Below are 23,906 nucleotides of genomic sequence, written 5' to 3' on the forward strand. Positions count from 1 at the left end.
TGACTCAAATTATAATTTATAATTAAGTTTGATTTTATTATAATTCTAGTGATTAGATTATTTGGTAATTGAATTTATTTAGTACATAAATAATTATTTTGGACACAGATTCTTATGAAATAAGAAATATCGATGACTATGTATTTGACTCTATAATAAAATGATATGTCTCAGCCTTTAGAATAAATAAAGAATAATTTCAGAGAGAATCATTTTTTGGGATCTATACAAGTTTTGAGGTTATATTGCATAGATGATTTTGCATTGATATTGAGAGTTTTTTGGATACTTTGAATTTTGTTGTGGAAACTAGATATTTTAGGCTACATGGGGATTTTATGTATTTATACTCTTTATGATCTCTACATTGATAGTTGATTATTGTTCTTATCGTATGTGGATATAGGCAAGGTTGAACCATGTTAAATCTGGTCTTCTTTATATCTTTTATCTTATGTGGATATCGCTTTGGTTATTTTTTTCACTCCTAAATTTCTAACAAGTAGTATCACGAACTATGGTTTAAGTTGTGGAGTTTCAATATAATTTTTGTGAATTTTGTGAGGGATTTTGGAGACATGCAAGAATAATTTTGATGCAATGAGTTTTCACTCAAAGTGGATTAATTCTCAATGGATCTAGTGATGCTTCAACAACTTCAATATTTACGTAAGAATTGAAGTTGTTGAAGACTTATCACTGATATTTCAACAGATATTTGGCTTACGTAGATATTGAAGTTGTTGAAGATTTTAAGACCAATTATTTATGAAATATGGGTCAAGTGGAAGATTTGTTATATTTTGATCCAAATTATAATTGATAATTATATTGATTTTATTGTAATTCTAGTTGTTGAAGATTACTTGGTGCTTGAGTTTATTTAATAAGCAAATATTTATTTTATACAAAAAAGGAAATTGGTGATCAAGTATTTGACTCAATAAATAAAGAATATGTACTAACCTTTAGAATAAATAGAGAAAGAAATATTTTGAAGAGATATAATCATATTTTGGGATATATGTAACTTGTGAGATTTATATTGCCGAGATGACTTTTGCACGAGAGTTTTTGGGACACTATGAGTTTTGGTATAGATGTTAGATTTTAGGATATATGGGAATATATATTATGTATTTGTATTCTTCATGATATCTATATTTATAGTGGATTATTATTCTTCTCGCTCGTCGAAATAGGCTAGGACAAGACCACAAATTACATAGATCTCAAAAACATATATATTTATTTCAAATTACATTATCCAATGTATAACAAGACGACAAATTAAATATACAATAAGTATTTATAAAAATTTAAGTTGTTTTTTATATTTTCATCTTTATGATTGATAGTATTAAAAGTTTTTAAAAAATAAACGTTTTAAATGATAATATATCAATAAAATTACATTATACTTTATATCTCGTTTTTTTTGGTGTGTTTTAAATAATCGAACGTTTAAGGCCACCCATTCAAGAGTATGGAAAAGCAGGCAAAGGTCTATTTATTCGTTGCCTTCCAACTAGTACAAAAAACTCAGTAGCTCTCAATCATAGAAAATATACAGCCATTACGTTGTTTTAGTTCAGTGGTAGCTTCATTCTTCAACAGATTCTTGATCCATCACAGCCTGGTTCAACATTTAATCATTTAGGGCATTAATGGATTTGAAGTACATAAAGCAATCGTTGAGGAAAAAGAGATCAAACCGTGGAAAAGGGACGTGGACATTCATGGAAAGCAAGGCGAATGATGATAAGAAAAGCAGCTTGAAGAAGGGTAAAGCTTACAGGCATCCAACTTATCGTGGTGTAAGGATGCGAAGCTGGGGCAAATGGGTATCCGAAATACGTGAGCCGAGAAAGACATCAAGGATTTGGCTTGGGACTTTCCCTACAGCAGAAATGGCAGCTCGAGCCCATGATGTTGCCTCGTTAGCCATTAAAGGTCCCTCAGCTCACCTGAATTTCCCTGAGTTAGCTCACGAGCTTCCGAGGCCTGCTACTTCTTCCCGTAGAGACATTCAAGAAGCTGCTTACAAAGCAGCCTACGCCATGATGGATCAAGGAGAAAGCTTACGACTGAAGACGGAGGAACCGAGTCAAGACGTGACTCGTTCCGCGAGCTCCACCTCGATGTCATCGGAATCTCAAGGCTCCCCATTTTCTCAATCGGTGGATAGTGATCAGAGTATGTGGGTTGACCTACCTGATCTCTCGGTCGAAGCAAATTCGAGCCATCGATTCGGTTTCACTTCCTGGTGGCAACAGGCTGGAATCGACACCGAGTTCCAGTTTGAGGACACAAGATCACGGTGGGATAAGTAGTTCATCATTGTGAGATGTTAAGAACTGGGGTTATTCGTATCTTTCTTGCTTCACCAACTTTACCTGTATAAACACCTTAATCTATATCTCTAAATCCCCAGAAACATGCGTTTATTAATTTCTGAATGATAATCTGAAGATTTACTTTTGTTCAACTACAGCTTATAGGTCTAGATAATCCATTTTTCCCTACATTTGGTAACTCTTATGAAACTTACAACATGATAGGCTTACATCGTCGGGTAATTTTACCATGTGGTAAATTAATTTAAGGTTAATTTGCGACAAATTTTAACTTAAAATTTTGTCATGTCTAATCCAACAAGTTAATAATTTGTAATAATTTCGATCGCAATCTAAAATATTATATTGCACGAGTTTTAACCTAAAATGTTACATGTCCAAACTAAAAAGTTATATAATTGATAATAATTTCTATTATAACCGAAAATGTCTTAACGATAATGTTATAGGTTTCAACCTGAATAATTGTGCAATTTACATTATTTTTTTTTATAAAGAATGTAATATTTTCGATTTTATCCTAAAATGTTATCCTAACTAACCTAAAAAGTTAAGTTCTTCATAAGTTTTTTTATTACAACCTAATTTTACCTTTTTTACCTTGGGTTAAGAGATTGTATTTTAGTTTCTTTCTACATTGTTATCCTTTGTTTTTTATTTTTAATAACTCTACATTTATGGCGTGTTTTTCCTATGCCTTTTGATATATTTTTTTCCTTCTTTATTAGTCATTTGGCCACTCTTTTTGCTTTATATTTTTCTTAGGAATGGATTTGACGACACATCTACTGATCCAGATAACATTTATTTGTTTTCTTCTTGAACTTTCTTGCTTTTGATCATCGAACAGAATTTGGATATACATTTGCATTCGTAGATAGTTTCTCATGTCGTTTGACTTTGATATGGGGTTTGTTGGTGGCCTTTAAGTAGTTTTGATCTTCTTTTGTGGTTCGTTTGTCGATGCAGTCAGATCTATTCCTATTTATATTTGTTCAAGTTTTTATTTGGATTTTTAACATTTTCCTTTTATGATCCTTGTTGATCTCAAGTAACTAGTTTCTTGTATCAGTGAATATAAAAAAATCCTAATTATGTGTAGAATTTAAGCTTATGATTATAAATATTCATTATAATTATGAGTATTTTTTTAATAAAATTAGCGACATCTATTAAAATATAAATATGATTTAGAGATTATGAATTCAATAAAAGTGTTAGGGAGAGTGAGTAATGCGTATTTTTTCTCTCGGAACAGTGCCGCTGCCAGACGAAATGGCAACTTCTCCCCAATTATGTTAAAATTAACCTGGACGGTGCTTTTGAACCCATTGGAAGGATGGCAGCTATTGGTACTATTGCTCGTGACTCTCTCGGCCAGGTACTTGGAGGAATGGCTTCAACATCGCCAGGTTGTGTTGAAGCGGCCTATCAGAGATTCACGCTTTCAATGCTGTTATTTCGTTAGCTAGCGAGTATAGTTTGACTTATGTCATATTTGAATTGGACTCGACACTCATTGTTAATAAGTTGTCCCGACAAGAGGACGATATATCCATCTTGGGTTATTTCCTTTTGAAAGCTCGTAAGATATTAGAGCCTAAGATCCACTTCAAGATTTGTTATATTCTTAGATCTTGTAATTATGTGGCCCATACTATAGCTGCATGGGCTCTTAAGTCTGATAATATTTTATATTTTGATTATGTTTGTCTTGAACTTATATCTTTTGCTGTATCAACGATTATATTTATGCTAATAAAAGTATTAGGGCATTCTTTCCCTCTTATAGGGGTTTCTAACGAGGCATTTTCTCTTTTAAAAAAAAGAAATAATTATTTTATATAATCATTTCTAAAATGAAATCTCATGCAAATTAACATCTTAGTTTAATTGGTCCTCGTATTCATCTTTAAGAAATATCATATTTGGGGGGAAAAAATAAAGGAGAGTGCGATGAATACTTTTGCAGCGAGTTAGACTACTTATTCTCTACTTACCAAGTTGAGTCAAATCTACATATATTGGTACGCTTTTGATGCATTCATTCCTTATGCTCGGTTGTTGTTTATTTTTAGTCTGGGTTTCCTTTTAAATAAAAAGCTTCCAGCTTCCTACATCTTTTTTCTGCTTTAATTCTCCTAATAAGATAAATGTCTGAAATTAAATTTCATATTTTAGGTTAACAAAATCATTTCCAAACAGTAGAAAAAATTGGTTCTTCAGTTTAAGACCAAAATTGGTTCTTCATATTTGGTCCCAAGTGATCTCAATTATGAAGTCCCCATGTACATTCCTCACCCATCACTATCAAACTTGAAAGCCGACAAAAATCTGGCAAAAAAGAAAAGACTGCATTTAATGTTTAGGGGCCAAGAAAATCATCAACGTTTCGGGGGAAGGGAGCGGAGGTCACTTATGTCTCATGCCTATGTAATTGGAAAAACTTAAAATAATTGAGATATGAGGTCATTAATGTCTCATGCTAACGTACAACATTTTATTTGTCATCCATGACTGTGATTTTGATTATTGCGAACCAGTTTTGTTTTTATGGATTATCAATTCTTCTAGAAGTCGGTGTTTTGCATTTGGTTATGTTTTCATTCAAATAATTGTATTTACGACAGCATATCCAGGTCAGAAAAATGGAGATAAATCTTCAAAGCAAAACACACCGTTTATTTGGTTGCTCAACATTTCACAAAAAAATCGAAGAAAAGAAAATCTCCACACGAATAGGAATGTAAACCAATCGAGTTTGAGTATTGTTGAACTCGATTCAAATAATAAAGTTTAAAGTTAATTTGGCTAGACTTTAAAGCTTATTAATTTAAAATTGTTAAGTTTAACTTGAATTCGAAATAAAAATTGAAATTCGACTCGAGCTCGAAAAAATCTGAACTCAAAATATTCTCAAATCTGTCTCTATTGAAGCTCAAATTCGAGCTTGAGTTTGAACTTATTATATACATAAAAGTCTTATAGTATTATATTATTAAAAACATTCAACTTTTAATATATAATTTTTCTGATTTACTCGCAAACTTTTTGAGTTGGGTATTAAATAGCTCGATTTGGTCCGTTAAAAACTCAAGTCGTTCGAATGATGAAAGAGTCAAACTTAAAAAGTTTACGATCTCTCTCATCTCATTTATAACCCATATTAATGAAAAAAAAGCAGTTTCGAGAAGTGTAGATTTTGCCCATACATTTACTATTAAATTTCAATCTTCGAAGGTGTATTTTAAACTAAGTTTTAAATTTTAAACACAATATCCTTTGATGCCAATGATATCTGGACTTAGCACTAACGAAGAGATCCTGAAACCTCAAAATTCTTAGCATTCTTCCTACTATGAATATGTTTAATCCATATTTAATCTAGAGAGTCAAGTGTTGTTTGAACTAAAATAATATTTTTTTATTATTGAATACAGTTATTTTCTAATAATAGTAAACATTGATTTTTAAAAATTTCTTATTTCAAAATTTTAAAGTTATTCATATAGTACTATTTCATAGGAAAATTTCACAATGCAAGGCACAAACCATAACACACCATTAAAGCGATACACCAAAACACACCACTAACCAAACTGTTTTTATTAAGTAAATATTAAAAGGGTTAAGTACACATTTTGTACCTAAATTATAATTTTTATTTCATTTTGGTATCTAAACTTCATTTTTCTAAAACCATTAACGACAATGCTTATGTGGCATGATATGTTAAATTTTATTTTTAATTACCACATAGCTTTTTACTTTATCTGTCAATATTTTTAATTAATTTTATTTAACCAATTAGGGGGTGACACGTGTCACCACCTATAAGGATAAAAAGAAGAAAATCATTCTTGCTCTTATTATGAATTGAATTTGAGTCTATTACAAGAGACATATTACTTGGCCATTAAACTAAATTAGTCATTTGGGTAAATTTTATCATTTTTTTTGTATTTAACTTATATAATGTGCGACAAAAAAATCAGTACTTTTCGATGATTATAAGATTCAAATATGACACTTTAAATTAGTGATCGAAAGCATAACCACTCAACAATAGTGTATTTGTTTTTACTACATTAAACTTTACTTACTTAGATCATTATTAAATTAAAAGATTAATTTTCCACATTATTTAGAAATAAAAAATATTTAAATAATTCATAGTTTTATAAAACTTATATGAAATCATTATAAAAATATATATTTATAATATTATAAAAAAATATTTATTTTCTAAAACTATATTTATTATTTATTTGAATAATATTATTTTTAAACTATCTATTTAATTTTAAACAATTTAAAATTTAAGATAAATTACATGTTTAGTATCCAATTATCACTTTGGTTATGTATAATATTAATTAAAATTAAATAGTAATTTTAAAAATAATATTATTTCAAATAAATAATTAATATTATTTAAAATAATTTTTTATTTTAAAATATTTTAAAAATTTTATAAATGTACTCTTTCGAATGATTTAATAAATATATATAAAAATATTTATTTATTTTTTGTTTTTAAATAAAGTGAAAAAATATTCATTAATTCAATAATGATATAAGTATTAAGTTTGACGTAATAAAAATAGTTTTACACTATTCAAATTTTATAATCGTCAAAAAATATTGATTTTGTGGTGATACCATTATATAAGTTAAGTACTAAATGTGATGAAATTAATTCAAATGATTAGCTTAACTCAATGGTTGAGTGCTTTGCATTTCATTTAATAGGCATAGGTTCAATTGATTCTAAGAGTAATAATATTTTTTTTATTTTATCCTCGTAGTTGATGACATGTGTCACCATTTAATTAGTTGAATAAAATTAATTTAAAAATATTAACGAAGAAATAGAAAGGTGATTTGGAAATTAAAACAATAAAAAATTGATGTCATGTCTCATCAACATGTCATTAATTATTATGGGAAAAAATAAAACTTAGACACTAAAAGAAAAAAAAATAGCGTAAGTACGAACAGTGTATAATCATCATATTCTTATCTAACTATTATTTTTATTAGAAGTAATTATGAAAATAAATAAAACCCAAATTCAAACAAATGTCCAAAGTTCACTTTATTAAAACAAAGTCCATTTACAAACCAAAAATCCAAATTCATTAACCCACATTACACTCGACAACCCATATACCAACAAGCCCAAAACCCAGATTCTCATCTCACATTGTGAAATCATGGAGTTTCAAGTTTTTCCGTTAGTCGTTGTCTCTCATATCAGTTAGATCTGTTTAGATCCAACTATCTAGATTTGATGATATTAGGGTTTCCTCTTAACCTTAGCTGATGACAATCATCATCAAGCCTCAAATCCCAAGATACTACCACCACCAGGAGAAACAATTTACCTTCCAATCACAACGGTCGTTAAATTAACGTCGTTTTCAGTCAAGTCAAGACAAATCGCTAAAAATTCAGGGTCTTTAATAATACCCATGGAGGTCAAGCCCTATCAAACCTAAGAGCCTCGTCGGAGTCACCTTGGATAAGCACACAAAATGAGAGTTTTTTTTCAGTTTTTCTTTTTGTAATCTAGAGGTTCTATAAAAATCCTCTCCAAAAACAAGTAAAAATTCAGATATTAAAAATAAAAAATAAAAGGCATTTTACAAAGGTATTATCATTTTTTAAGTGTCTTTTTGTGTGTGATTGTCTATTGAAGCTCAAATTCGAGCTTGGGTTTGAACTTATTAAATACATAAAAGTCTTATAGTATTATATTATTAAAAACATTCAAACTTTTAATATATTATTTTTCTGATTTACTCGCAAACTTTTTGAGTTAGGTATTAAATAGCTCGTTTGGTTCGTTAAGAACTCAAGTCGTTCGAATGATGAAAGAGTCAAACTTAAAAGTTTACGATCTCTCTCGCCTCATTTATAACCCAGATTAATGACAAAAAAAAAAGCAGTTTCGAGAAGTGTAGATTTTGCCCATACATTTACTATTAAATTTCAATCTTCGAAGGTGTATTTTAAACTAAGTTTTAAATTTTAAACACAATATCCTTTGATGCCAATGATATCTGGACTTAGCACTAACGAAGAGATCCTGAAGCCTCAAAATTCTTAGTATTCTTCCTACTATGTATATGTTTAATCCATATTTAATCTAGAGAGTCAAGTGTTGTTTGAACTAAAATAATATTTTTTTATTATTGAATACAGTTATTTTCTAATAATAGTAAACATTGATTTTTAAAAATTTCTTGTTTCAAAATTTTAAAGTTATTCATATAGTACTATTTCATAGGAAAATTTCACAATGCAAGGCACAAACCATAACACACCATTAAAGCGATACACCAAAACACACCACTAACTGAATTGATTTTATTAAGTAAATATTAAAAGGGTTAAGTACACATTTTGTACCTAAATTATAATTTTTATTTCATTTTGGTATCTAAACTTCATTTTTCTAAAACCATTAACGACAATGCTTATGTGGCATGATATGTTAAATTTTATTTTTAATTACCACATAGCTTTTTACTTTATCTGTCAGTATTTTTAATTAATTTTATTCAACCAATTAGGGGGTGACACATGTCACCACCTATAAGGATAAAAAGATAAAAATCATTCTTGCTCTTATTATAAATTGAATTTGAGTCTATTACAAGAGACATATTACTTGGCCATTAAACTAAATTAGTCATTTGGGTAAATTTTATCATTTTTTTTGTATTTAACTTATATAATGGTACGACAAAAAAATCAGTACTTTTCGATGATTATAAGATTCAAATATGACACTTTAAATTAATGACGAAAGCTTAACCACTCAACAATAGTGTATTTGTTTTTACTACATTAAGCTTTACTTACTTAGATCATTATTAAATTAAAAGATTAATTTTCCACATTATTTACAAATAAAAAATATTTAAATAATTCATATGTTTTATAAAACTTATATGAAATCATTACAAAAATATATATTTATAATATTATAATTTTTATTTTAAAACTATATTTATTATTTATTTGAATAATATTATTTTTAAACTATCTATTTAATTTTAAACAATTTAAAATTTAAGATAAATTACATGTTTAGAATCCAATTATCACTTTGGTTATGTATAATATTAATTAAAATTAAATAGTAATTTTAAAAATAATATTATTTCAAATAAATAATTAATATTATTTAAAATAATTTTTTATTTTAAAATATTTTAAAAATGTTATAAATGTACTCTTTCGAATGATTTAATAAATATATATAAAAATATTTATTTATTTTTTGTTTTTAAATAAAGTGAAAAATATTCATTAATTCAATAATGATATAAGTATTAATTTTGACGTAATAAAAATAGTTTCACACTATTCGAATTTTATAATCATCGAAAAATATTGATTTTGTGGTGATACCATTATATAAGTTAAGTACAAAATGTGATGATATTAATTCAAATGATTAGCTTAACTCAATGGTTGAGTGCTTTGCATTTCATTTAATAGGCATAGGTTCAATTGATTCTAAGAGTAATAATTTTTTTTTATTTTATCCTCGTAGTTGGTGACATGTGTCACCATTTAATTAGTTGAATAAAATTAATTTAAAAATATTAACGAAGAAATAGAAAGGTGATTTGGAAATTAAAACAATAAAAAATTGATGTCATGTCTCATCAACATTGTCAGTAATTTTTATGGGAAAAATAAAACTTAGACACTAAAAAAAAAAAAATAGTGTAAGTACGACAGTGTATAATCATCATATTCTTATCTAACTATTATTTTTATTAGAAGTCAATATGAAAATAAATAAAACCCAAATACAAACAAATGTCCAAAGTTCACTTTATTAAAACAAAGTCCATTTACAATCCAAAAATCCAAATTCATTAACCCACATTACACTCGACAACCCATATACCAACAAACCCAAAACCCAGGTTCTCATCTCACATTGTGAAATCATGGAGTTTCATGTTTTTCCGTTAGTCGTTGTCACTCATATCCGTTAGATCTGTTTAGATCCAACTATCTAGATTTGATGATATTAGGGTTTTCTCTTAACCTTATCTGATGACAATCATCATCAAGCCTCAAATCCCAAGATACTACCACCACCAGGAGAGACAATTCACCTTCCAATCACAACGGTCGTTAAGTTAACGTCGTTTTCAGTCAAGTCAAGACAAATCGCTAAAAATTCAGGGTCTTTAATAATATCCATGGAGGCCAAGCCCCTATCAAACCTAAGAGCCTCGTCGGAGTCACCTTGGATAAGCACACAAAATGAGAGTTTTTTTTTTCAGTTTTTCTTTTTGTAATCTAGAGGTTCTATAAAAATCCTCTCCAAAAACAAGTAAAAATTCAGATATTAAAAATAAAAAATAAAAGGCATTTTACAAAGGTATTATCATTTTTTAAGTGTCTTTTTGTGTGTGTTTGTCTATTGAAGCTCAAATTCGAGCTTGAGTTTGAACTTATTAAATACATAAAAGTCTTATAGTATTATATTATTAAAAACATTCAAACTTTTAATATATTATTTTTCTGATTTACTCGTAAACTTTCCGAGTTAGGTATTAAATAGCTCGATTTAATTCGTTAAGAAATCAAGTCGTTCGAATGATGAAAGAGTCAAACTTAAAAAGTTTGCGATCTCTCTCGTCTCATTTATAACCTAGATTAATGACAAAAAAAAAAGCAGTTTCGAGAAGTGTAGATGTTGCCCATACATTTACTATTAAATTTCAATCTTCGAAGGTGTATTTTAAACTAAGTTTTAAATTTTAAACACAATATCCTTTGATGCCAATGATATCTAGACTTAGCACTAACGAAGAGATCCTGAAGCCTCAAAATTCTTATCATTCTTCCTACTATGTATATGTTTAATCCATATTTAATCTAGAGAGTCAAGTGTTGTTTGAACTAAAATAATATTTTTTTATTATTGAATACAATTATTTTCTAATAATAGTAAACATTGATTTTTAAAAATTTCCTATTTCAAAATTTTAAAGTTATTCATATAGTACTATTTCATAGGAAAATTTCACAATGCACGGCACAAACCATAACACACCATTAAAGCGATACACCAAAACACACCACTAACTGAATTGATTTTATTAAGTAAATATTAAAAGGGTTAAGTACACATTTTGTACCTAAATTATAATTTTTATTTCATTTTGGTATCTAAACTTCATTTTTCTAAAACCATTAACAACAATGCTTATGTGGCATGATATGTTAAATTTTATTTTTAATTACCACATAGCTTTTTACTTTATCTGTCAGTATTTTTAATTAATTTTATTCAACCAATTAGGAGGTGACACGTGTCACCACCTATAAAGATAAAAAGATAAAAATCATTCTTGCTCTTATTATGAATTGAATTTGAGTCTATTACAAGAGACATATTACTTGGCCATTAAACTAAATTAGTCATTTGGGTAAATTTTATCATTTTTTTTGTATTTAACTTATATAATGGTGCGACAAAAAAATCAGTACTTTTCGATGATTACAAGATTCAAATATGTCACTTTAAATTAATGATCGAAAGCTTAACCACTCAACAATAGTGTACTTGTTTTTACTACATTAAGCTTTACTTAATTAGATCATTATTAAATTAAAAGATTAATTTTCCACATTATTTAGAAATAAAAAATATTTAAATAATTCATATGTTTTATAAAACTTATATGAAATCATTATAAAAATATATATTTATAATTTTATAAAAAAATATTTATTTTTTAAAACTATATTTATTATTTATTTGAATAATATTATTTTTAAACTATCTATTTAATTTTAAACAATTTAAAATTTAAGATAAATTACATGTTTAGTATCCAATTATCACTTTGGTTATGTATAATATTAATTAAAATTAAATAGTAATTTTAAAAATAATATTATTTCAAATAAATAATTAATATTATTTAAAATAATTTTTTATTTTAAAATATTTTAAAAATGTTATAAATGTACTCTTTCGAATGATTTAATAAATATATATAAAAATATTTAATTATTTTTTTGTTTTTAAATAAAGTGAAAAAATATTCATTAATTCAATAATGATATAAGTATTAAGTTTAACGTAATAAAAATAGTTTCACACTATTCGAATTTTATAATCATCGAAAAATATTGATTTTGTGGTGATACCATTATATAAGTTAAGTACAAAATGTGATGAAATTAATTCAAATGATTAGCTTAACTCAATGGTTGAGTGCTTTGCATTTCATTTAATAGGCATAGGTTCAATTGATTCTAAGAGTAATAATATATATTTTTTATTTTATCCTCATAGTTGGTGACATGTGTCACCATTTAATTAGTTGAATAAAAATAATTTAAAAATATTAACAAAGAAATAGAAAGGTGATTTGGAAATTAAAACAATAAAAAATTGATGTCATGTCTCATCAACATTGTCATTAATTATTATGGGAAAAAATAAAACTTAGACACTAAAAGAAAATAAAAATAATAGCGTAAATAAGAACAGTGTATAATCATCATATTCTTATCTAACAATTATTTTTATTAGAAGTCAATATGAAAATAAATAAAACCCAAATTCAAACAAATGTCCAAAGTTCACTTTATTAAAACAAAGTCCATTTACAAACCAAAAATCCAAATTCATTAACCCACATTACACTCGACAACCCATATACCAACAAGCCCAAAACCCAGATTCTCATCTCACATTGTGAAATCATGGAGTTTCATTTTTTTCCGTTAGCCGTTGTCACTCATATCCGTTAGATCTGTTTAGATCCAACTATCTAGATTTGATGATATTAGGGTTTTCTCTTAACCTTAGCTGATGACAATCATCATCAAGCCTCAAATCCCAAGATACTACCACCACCAGGAGAGATAATTCACCTTCCAATCACAACGGTCGTTAAGTTAACGTCGTTTTCAGTCAAGTCAAGACAAATCGCTAAAAATTCAGGGTCTTTAATAATACCCATAGAGGCCAAGCCCCTATCAAACCTAAGAGTCTCGTCGGAGTCACCTTTGATAAGCACACAAAATGAGATTTTTTTTTCAGTTTTTCTTTTTGTATCTAGAGGTTCTATAAAAATCCTCTACAAAAACATGTAAAAATTCAGATATTAAAAATAAAAAATAAAAGGCATTTTACAAAGGTATTATCATTTTTTAAGTGTCTTTTTGTGTGTGATTGTTTAAAATAGAGTATGAAGAGGAGATAAAGTGGTTTATTTTACCTTGTTTATTTGATATCTCGTTAACGAATGAAAATAAACCAAAATTGTTTTAGTAATCTTCAGTTTGGGTTCTTTTGGGTTCTCTGAGTCTCGGTTTTGGAGATTAAAAAGAAAAAATAGGAGTGTTGGGGTTGTTTGGGTCATTTTGACGATCTCTGGTGGTGATCCGAGAATGCAAGGAAATTTTTTTTGATAGAGATGCGGTAGCGATGATGATAACATTACTGTCATCGAGGGAATATACAGGGAAAGTTCTAGACTCGATGAAGAAACGATTGACTTTGAATGGGAACTTTGAATGTGGTAACAAAGATTAGGGTTTTAGGAACTTTTGTTTACTGGAACATAGACAAAGAGATGAGATTAGAACAATGAAAACAAGGGTAATAAATTTAATAAAGATTAAAGACAAAATAAACAAGGGTAATTATTTAAAGACAAAGAATAAAACATGTCATAAAAGAAAGATGTTCTTATATCCTTTGTAATAGGTGCCCCCAATATGTCATGGTCCGATTTTGATGGATGATGGCTCGTTAGAAAGAGGATGAAAAGATGAGAAAAGATGGATTTGAAATCGGATGGTCGGATTATGAGAAAAAATGACTTTGAAAATTTACCCCATTAGGTATAGGGGTTAATAAAACCCTAATTTGATATAGGGTGGTATAAAGGTGGATGTAGATTGATGGTGATGATGGAATGATCGATAGATAGTTGGATATGTCCTATAGAACCCTCATAATCGCAATGAAAAGGCAAACTCAATAATACGACTCTAACTAACCCTCATAATCGCAATGAAAAGGCAAACCATAGTGTGAAGATCTCTCTCTTAATATCTCGAAAGAACTAAAGAAGGAGATGCTTTAAAGCCTCAAGGCAACCAAGTCTTGTAAAAAATGAACTCTCGTTATATTGTATATAAAGAAAGAAAAGATGATGATTACAATGAAGAAGAGGGCCTCCTTATATAGGGTTTAGAGAGTCCTCGTTCTAACATGAATAGCTAATGAAATAATAATAATAAAAATAGAAGAAAAATAATAATAACTCTCTTAAATCCATGTATATGGGCAACATTGAATGGTGACCATTGATGAAGCTTTTGATTCGATGGTGATTATGAGAAATAGCTTGAAAGGGCTCTTAAACTTGATGAATGCTCCAAATTTCTCTTCTAGAAGATGAATGGGCGGTAATGGTGATATTGGGCTCTTGTTAGGCACCCAAGCATGTGATAAAGAAGGTGAATGGGTCTTGATAATGGCTTTGTTATGTTAGGATTATTTTAGGAGTATGATAAGCTATAAAGAGCTACATTCAATGGCTTATTGAGCCTAATCCTAAATTGTAGAAAAAAAAACTCTAATTACTAAATCTACGAGTTATCCCATTCGTTATAAATGTAGCACCAGGTAACTTAACAAAATATTAGGTGCATAATAGTTCAAACTCAATTTTTGGCATATCTCCATAGGCTTCACAGTTGGGCCCAATTGTGATTTGGGTTCTTGAAATCCACGTTGATGAGGGAGAAAGGAGAAATAGTTTTCCTTCCTTGAACTCTTCAAACTCTATATGGGCATAAAGGCCCTTATTGATGAAGGCCTGGACTATAGTTTGGAGTTGATCCTTTAGTAGTTTGGCTCGTCCTCCAGTAATTGGGCCTGAAGGCAAAGTAAGCCCACCATTTGGATGTGTGGTGTATATATATTTTCCCCCTTCTCAAAAGGATTCATCCATGAATCTGAAACATCAAAAAGAGATAAGTTAGCAATATTAAAGGATGCACTAACATCATACTCACCTGGAAGATCAATGCGATAAGCATTATCATCGATTCGTTCGAGTATTTGGAATGATCCATTTCCTCTTGGATCGAGCTTTGATTCTTGTTCCTTGAGAAATTGTTCTTTTGGCATGTAAACCTAAACCCAATCTCGAAGTTCAAAGGTGAAGTGGTGCTTGCCTTTGTTTACTTTGTTTGCCATGACTTCGTAAGATTTCTCCATTCTTTGTTTTTTCTTGACGTAGAGGTGTATGACGAACTCCGCCTTTTGTTCACCATCCAAGCTAGTAATCTTTTCTAATGATAATAGAATGAGATCCAAACGAGTTAGTGGATTAAATCCATAAACGAATTCAAAGGGAGAATAACATGTTAGGGAATGAATGGATCAGTTTTATGCAAATTCAACAAAATGTAAACATTCTTTCCAATTACAAGTGTTCTTACGTACTACAGTCTGAATAAGAGAACCAATAATTCATTTTATTACCTTAGTTTGCCCATCATTTTGTGGATGACAAGTAGTGGAGTAAAGAAGTTTGGTACATATGTCACTCCATAATACCTTCCAAAAGTGGCTTATGAACTTTGTGTCTCGATCAAACACAACAGTACAAGGTACACCGTGAAGTCGTACTTTCTCTCGGAAGAATAAGTCGGCTATATGTATTGCATCATTGATTTTATGACATGGGATAAAATGTATCATCTTTGAAAACATGTTAACAACTATAAATATACTATCTCGACCTTTCTTGGTTAGGTAAGCCCATAATAAAGTCCATATAAAGATCAATCCAAGGAGAAGTAGAGATGGGAAAGGGCATGTAGAGTCCATTGGGATTTACCTTGGATTTTGCTTATTTTCATGTAATGCAAGAGGCAAATACCTTCTCTTTAATTTTTCACATGTGCGGCCAGAATAAGTGTTCTTGGACTATGTCAAGTGTTTTATTAACGCCAAAGTGTTCCATTAATTCTCTCGAATATGACTTATGGACTAGAAATTCTCACAGTGATCCTTGTGGTATGCACAACATGTTAATTCAAAAGATAAATTCAACTACAAGATAAAACATGTTAAAAGCACCTTTAGAACAATGGTTGTAAATCTCAGAAAAATATGGGTTAGATGTATAAAGATCTTTGATATGATTAAAACCCAGAATAGTAACATGCATTTGTGTAATAAGTGTGTACCTTTGGGATAACTCATTAGCTACAATGTTATCTTTCCCTTGCTTGTAGTTAATCACATAAAGGAAATATTCAATAAATTTATCCCATCGAGCTTGTCGTTTACTTAACTTACCTTGACCATTTAACCACTTCAATGATTTATGGTCTGTGTTTATGAAAAACTCTTTAAGAAGAAGATAATGCCACCAAACTTCGAGTGCATGAACAAGAGCAAGGAGTTATTTGTCATAGGTGAAGTAATTAAATTGTGAACCTTTCAACTTCTCTTTAAAGTAAGCGATAGGTTGCTTTTCCTGCATGAGTACTACACATATGCCTATTCGTGAGGCATCACATTCGAACTCGAATGTGTTAGAAAAATCGGGAACATAAAGAATGGGTGTCGAACATAACTTACGTTTTAACAAGTTGAAGGCTTCTTGTTGTTGTGGACCCCATTTTAATAAGTTGAAGGTAGAGAATTCTTTGATGAAACATTGATAAAGCTTGTTAAACCATGAAAATATCTTACCTCAGAGATGGAAGATGGCGTGGGTCATTCTTGTATTTCTTTGATATTTTCTTCATCTACATGGATTATTCCCTGTGCACTAACTATAAAGCCTAAAAATATAAGCTTATCGCTACAAAACACACACTTGTCCACGTTGGCGAATAAATGTTCTCATTGGAGGACTTCGAAGAAAAAATGAATGTGCCCAATATGAGATTCAAGAGAAGAGGAGTAATAGTAATATCATCAAAGTAAACAACAACAAACTTTCCTATGAAGTCCTTCAAAATATGATAAAGGTACTAAGCATGTTCATGAGTCCAAAAGGCATGACGAGCCATTAGTAGACTCCGAACTTTGTCTTGAAAGTTGTCTTGCATTCATCACCTTCTTTCCTTATTATTTGATGGTAACCACTATTCAAGTTAATTTTTGTTAAGATACAAGATCCATGAAGTTCGCCTAATATGTCATCAAGGCATTGAATAGGGTGGCTATATTTGACTGTTATACGATTTATAGGTCTGTAATCTACACACATTTGGAATATGCCAACTTTCTTTGGCATGAGAATCACTGGAACGACACAAGGTATAAGACTTTCTCGGATATGACCTTTTTGTAGCAATGCTTATACTTGTCATTCCAACTATTTGGTTTCTTCGAGATTACATCAATATGCTAGTTAGTTCAAAAGCGTAAATCTCATAATAACATCAATTTGATGTTTGATTCCTCTTTTAGGTGGTAAGCCATCCAGTGGATCGATTAAAACATCTTTGAAATTCTACAAACAGAGACAAGCACACTAGGAAAATCTGAGAGGTTAGTAGAAATTGAAAGTTTTGTGTCTTTTAAATGAATTAAGATGCAAGATTCGGTTTAGGAAAAGGTTTCTCTCAGGTCTTTTGAACTTGAGTAAATGTATTAAGACGTACTTTTTTCTCACAAGTGTGTTCACTCAACTCTTGTGGGTTATTCTTTTAGCTTTTATACGTTGTGACCTCTTTTTGTTTTGCCTCTTTCTTTAAATTCCCAACCTCCTCAAAAATTCTATTTTGATCTCGCATGATGTCCTTTGGATGTATTCGATTGAGCGTGTAAGGCTTACCTTTAATGATGATGGGATATTTGTTTGTTTTACCATAGCAAGTGACATCATTATCATATTGCCATGCTAATCCAAAAGGATGCGAGATGCTTGCATCGGGAGTACGCCACACCAAACATCATCACAATACTCGCCCATCTTTAGATTAACTAGGCATTATTTTGTTACCTACAACTCGATACTCTCAATAAGCCATTATAAACAATATGTTTTTGGATATCGTTACAAGGAAAACTAAGTGTATCCAAATATTTACTGATCACATTTGCACAACTTCTATTATCAATGATCAATGAATATGTTTTCTCCTTAATTTGACATCTCATGTGGAAGATGTTTTTTCGTTATCTGTTAATTCATCATTCTCTTCTCGGATTACCATTGTTCTCATATTCAGACAATCGTGACTGGTATGGCCATATCATTTGCATTTGAAGCAAAAGGTTTCCGGATTTTGAGACTTTTTAGAGATTTTGACCGTATCATTTTGAGTCCCCTTGGCTTTTCATCCCTCAATTTCTTATTTTGCAACAGAAGAAGAGGTAGAAGACGAAGAGGAGTTGGATGAATTTCCAAAGGAAGAAGATGAAGTACCTTGGTAGTTTTCTCAGATTCAAAATATCCTTTGAATTTGTGTTTTGATAGTTATGGCTCTTTTTAATGTCTCTTCAAGGTTCATATATCCATGTAAATCAAGAAGATCGAATATGTTTGTGTTTAAGCTGCTAATAAATCTTGACATTATATCTTCTTCGTCTTTATTTATGTTTGCTCTGTTTAACAAGGACTGCATCCTTGTAGTAGTCTTGAATTGAACTTCTTCATTGCCGTTGTTTTACTTCCCTAGTGTAGTGTGTTCAAAGAAAATGACTTCGCATAGCGTTCTTCAAAAGTTCCCATGAAGTAATATTTTGAATTTAGTAATCTTGAATTACTTTTTGTGTCTGCATCCACCATGTATGAGCATATCTTGTGAACTCCGTAACCCACATGTCCTAAGATTGAATCTTGTCTCTAATACCAATTGATATAGAAGTGTCAGCAGATGATAATAATGTTGCTCTCATTGAAGGAACAAACCTAGGAAAGTTCTAGACTCAATGAATAAACAAATGGCTTTGAATGAGAGCTTTGAATGTGGCGTAAAAGATTAGGATTTCAGGAGACTTTTGTTTGCAGTAAAATAGACAAATAGATGAGTTTATGAAAATAAAAACAAGGGTAATAAATTTAAGGATGAATAAAGACAAAAGAAACAAAAGTAATAATTCAAAGAAAAAGAATAAAACATGTCATAAAAGAATGATGTTCTTATCTCCCTTGTAATAGGCACACTACAACAAATTTGTCAATTTATGACAAAATTTCTATATAACGTTACATATATTGTCACAAAACATACTATAATGTGAAGTTTTTTTTTATTTTCGTCATATTTATTGATTAATGGTATATCTTTTTTGACAATTTTAAAAATGGTCATTGATTTTTGTCACTATATGTTTGGCACCAAAATCATCCCACCAAATTCTTTGGTGGGAAACCTTTTAATGACATTTAGATAAAATAATGATTTTGTAAAAGTGTCTCCAATGAAAAAAAAAGGTATTAGTGACGATTTATTATTATGACGATTGAATTTGAATTAGTGTTGTACATTTGTCACTAATAAATTTTATTCGTGACAATTTAATTTGTAATATTTTATAAGACACTAAAAGTGACATTTTATTATTGTCACAAAAATAGTTTTAGCACGACGAAATCAATTTTTTGCCACTTGCTTTTATCTCTCTTTTTTATATGACGATTTTAAAAGATGTCATGAAATTATGTCAGTTAATGTTAAAAATAAAATAATCTAACAACCTTATTAAATAATGCAATTTATAGAGTTTTTTTTTATTTTATTGACATGATTCTATATTAGATTATCTCATATTCAAAGTTTTTTTTAGAGTAAAACATAAAATAATAAATCGCTAATGAACAAATGATTTTTTATATATTATTGTACTTCTATGATTTTCATGATCTTACATCAAAGTGTTTAGGAAAAAATAGATATTTATACTTGATCATAGAAATACCCATAAAATTTTAGTATATTTAGATACATATAACATCAATAATTTTAAAATATAAAATAATACTCTTTTATATAAAAAACTAATATTATAAAACAAGTGTCATAAACTTATTAGTTGAGTTTTTTTCTAGTCGAACCAATTTGAAAAGATCAATTTTTGAGTCGAATTGAGTTCTATTCACACCTAATTATAGCGTGTGTTCGGACTATGAGTGTTAATAGATTCAAATCGTCCACTCTTTATTCAATAATTGTTGGATACAACATAAAAGTATATAACTTTTATTCAAATTGTGTTTTACTTATGTGCTTTCCCTAGCAACACCTACAATTGATTGTATTTTTTTGGTACAATAAAGTTTAGGTCAGGGGTGGCACCCCAGTCTAGGGCCAGGGCATACCTAAGATCCAATTGAGACTTACATAGGAATTTACATATTGCCCACCAATACTGACGGTGGTAGGATTCAAACTTGGCTTTACAAGCTCAAATTCATGAATCTAACCACATGTACCAACTCTCATTCGCATCGATCATATTATTTTAAATTTTATATTTTTAAATAATTTAAAAATAATATAATAAGAAATAAATATAATTAATATGATTATTTATAGTACAATCAGTTTAGGGCTCATACACATGTATGTGTTTTGATTTTTTTAGGATTATTATTGTTCCTCCAAACACATTTTTAATTGAATCAAACTTTGCATTGGATTAATTATTTATTATGAAATAGTTAAAAATAGTATTTTCTTCAATTATTTTATACTTTTAATATTTCTAAACAAAAATCTTTTTACTATTTTAAATTATTTTTAATTTATCTAAATTTTCTATATTTTTCTAATTTTTAATAATTATGTTTAGATATATTAGAGGTAATTTTTCAACTTCCCTCCAAATAAAAATTACGTTCCCTCTAATAAAATTGGATATTCCTTATACATAGATGATTTTTTCTCATTCATAATGAATCATTATTGCTTTCCTTATTCATTGATTTTCATTTTATAAAATCATCTATGTATTTGACTTCCTTTATGGTTAAGAATATCTTCTAGGGCTACATACAAATTTATAGAATATACCAAAGTCTAATAGTTCACGTTTGCTCCCCATGTGCATAGGCGTTTCTCCATAAACCCCATTACGCATGTGTTGGAACATTAAGCAATCCATGACCGTTTTATCTCAGCTCTTATCGTATGCGTTACAACTTTTTCTTCATTTTTTACCAATAAAGTTTCCTCGCAATAGAAATAGGTGAAATAAGAAAATTCTTTTCTATATTCTATATTGAGATAATTTTGCTTTATAGTTTTATTTTTTTATAATTATTTTTTGTTTTGATTCAGATTGCAGTAGCACAAAGGGTTCTCCAACTTTAATTTCTAGGTAATTGTTTGTTTTCTTTTAAATTTATTTTCTTCGCTGTTAAATATGGTTTTTTTCTGATATTGTTGAATTCATATGGTTTAGGGTTAGTTTTATTATTCAATTTCTGATTTTTTGCTAAACACTGCTGCTTTTTACAAAATAATTGTTAGTTTTTTTCTTTTAAATTTTGCTAATGATATTTATGATTCATCGAATTATTCTTATGCATCTTTGGTGGGTGATTTAACATATTCGGCGCTTGAAACAATGTACTCGCATGCTTACTTATCTGCTACTGGAAAACAACTCCCCCTATCATTTAAAGCCTTGTTCTGGTTCTATACCAGACAACACCCCTTGCCGTCGGACTTGCCTTTTAGTCATCGACTACTTCTGTATATTTGAAAGAATCTTATAATTACTAAACAATACAATTAGTGTTTTTACCTATGTTAATAGATCTGTACAATGTCAATCTACAACAATGGAGGTGTTGAATTTTGATGAAGATTGAACAACCCCTTTTTCACCAACATATCATAGACTTATCCACCTTGCTTGCTTCAACTTTGAACAGGTTGTGAGCATCAGATTTCTTGTTAATATTTCCCTTTATAATCTCCATTGACAAGGTTTGCAGCATTGAGAGACAATGTGTAGGTAGTATTCTAATCTCATTGTTAATATATATTACCTATAATATTTTTTATATGTTTTAGGATGGCACCAGGCAAAGTATCTCGTAAAAGGATTCGATCACAAGAAAATGAAACTTAAGAAGTCTCTATTAAACTAAATCGAACCCAAGAACTCAACATCAACAGAATCACAACCGACTAAAGGTTTGGATTGAGATTACTACAATGAAATATTCCACAAGTCATATTATTATCATATTATTTTTATTTTCTGTAAACATTTAAACATTTTTATATTTATAGAAATGAAATTATTATGTTTTTAGTGAAATAGTTGTTTAAATCTTATTATTTTACAATAAGTGAACTGTTTTTTTATTTAGATTTGTATAAATAATTTTATTTTAATATATATTATCATTAAAAATGTGACAATATTTAGTTTTGACACTATATTGGCGACATTATATATGGTAACGTTATGCATAATCATCATTCATAATATTATTAGGTAATGATATATTATGTCACTAAAAATGTGACAATATCTCTTTCGTCACATATAAGTTGATTTTAATGCATTATTTGTGACAATATAAATTATTAATAACGAAATCTTATTTAGTTTAGTGACGTAACCAACTGTCATAGAATATAAATTATAACGTGACATTATGCATAAACACCATTCATAATATTATTAAGTAACATTTATATTATGTCACTAAACATTTGACAATATCTCTTTCATCACATATAGGTTGATTTTAATGTATTATCTGTGACGATATAAATCATCAATAATGAAATTTTACATAATTTAGTGACATAATTAGTTTTCATTGAATATTAATTATATATTGACGTTATATATAAATGTCATCCATGCAACTATTAGGTGGCGATGTACTACGATACTAACAATGTGACGATTTCCTTTTTGTCACGTATACAATGAAATTATTGTGTTATTTGTGACGATATGATTCATTAATGACGAAAATGTACATCATTTAGTGACAAAAGTAATTGTCACTGAATGCAAATTAAACTGTGACGTTAACAATACATGACAATAACACATACATCGTCACTTTTGAAATTTAGTGACACACCTAGGGTGACGATCGTCGTGACATTGACTTTTACGTCACAAAATACATCTAGTGACATAAATTGAAGTTTTAGTGACAATAACCTAGATGCCACTAATAAGAAAATTTGTTGTAGTGGGCCCCAATGTGTTGTGGTATAATTTTAATGGGTGATAGCTTGTTAGAAAGAGGATGAAAATATGAGAAAAATGGTAAAGATAGATTTGGAATGAAATGGTCGATTTATGTGAAAAATGACTTTGAAAATTTACCCCGGTAGGTCTAGGGGTTAACACAAACTCTAATTTGATATGGGGGTGTTGTGAAGGTCGATGCAGATTGATGATGGTGATTGTGTGATGGATAGATAATTGGATATGTTCTATCGAACCCTCTTAGTTGTAATGAAAAGGCAAACTCAATAATATGACTCTAACCAGTCCTCATAATCGCAATGAAAGGCAAACCGAAATGT

General features: G+C 29.1%; 1 protein-coding gene across 1 annotated transcript; it reads left to right on the top strand.

Moving 5' to 3' along the window:
• The first annotated feature begins 1,557 nt into the window (after window positions 1-1,557).
• Window positions 1,558-2,426, top strand: LOC120139455 (ethylene-responsive transcription factor ERF039-like). The gene has a single exon (XM_039154657.1). The coding sequence runs from the start codon at window positions 1,668-1,670 to the stop codon at window positions 2,331-2,333; it is 666 nt and encodes a 221-aa protein (XP_039010588.1). The 5' UTR covers window positions 1,558-1,667; the 3' UTR covers window positions 2,334-2,426.
• The last annotated feature ends 21,480 nt before the right edge of the window (window positions 2,427-23,906 follow it).

The sequence above is a fragment of the Hibiscus syriacus genome, unplaced genomic scaffold (assembly GCF_006381635.1).
Source record: "Hibiscus syriacus cultivar Baekdansim isolate YM2019G1 unplaced genomic scaffold, ASM638163v2 tig00110747_pilon, whole genome shotgun sequence".
Lineage (NCBI taxonomy): Eukaryota > Viridiplantae > Streptophyta > Magnoliopsida > Malvales > Malvaceae > Hibiscus > Hibiscus syriacus.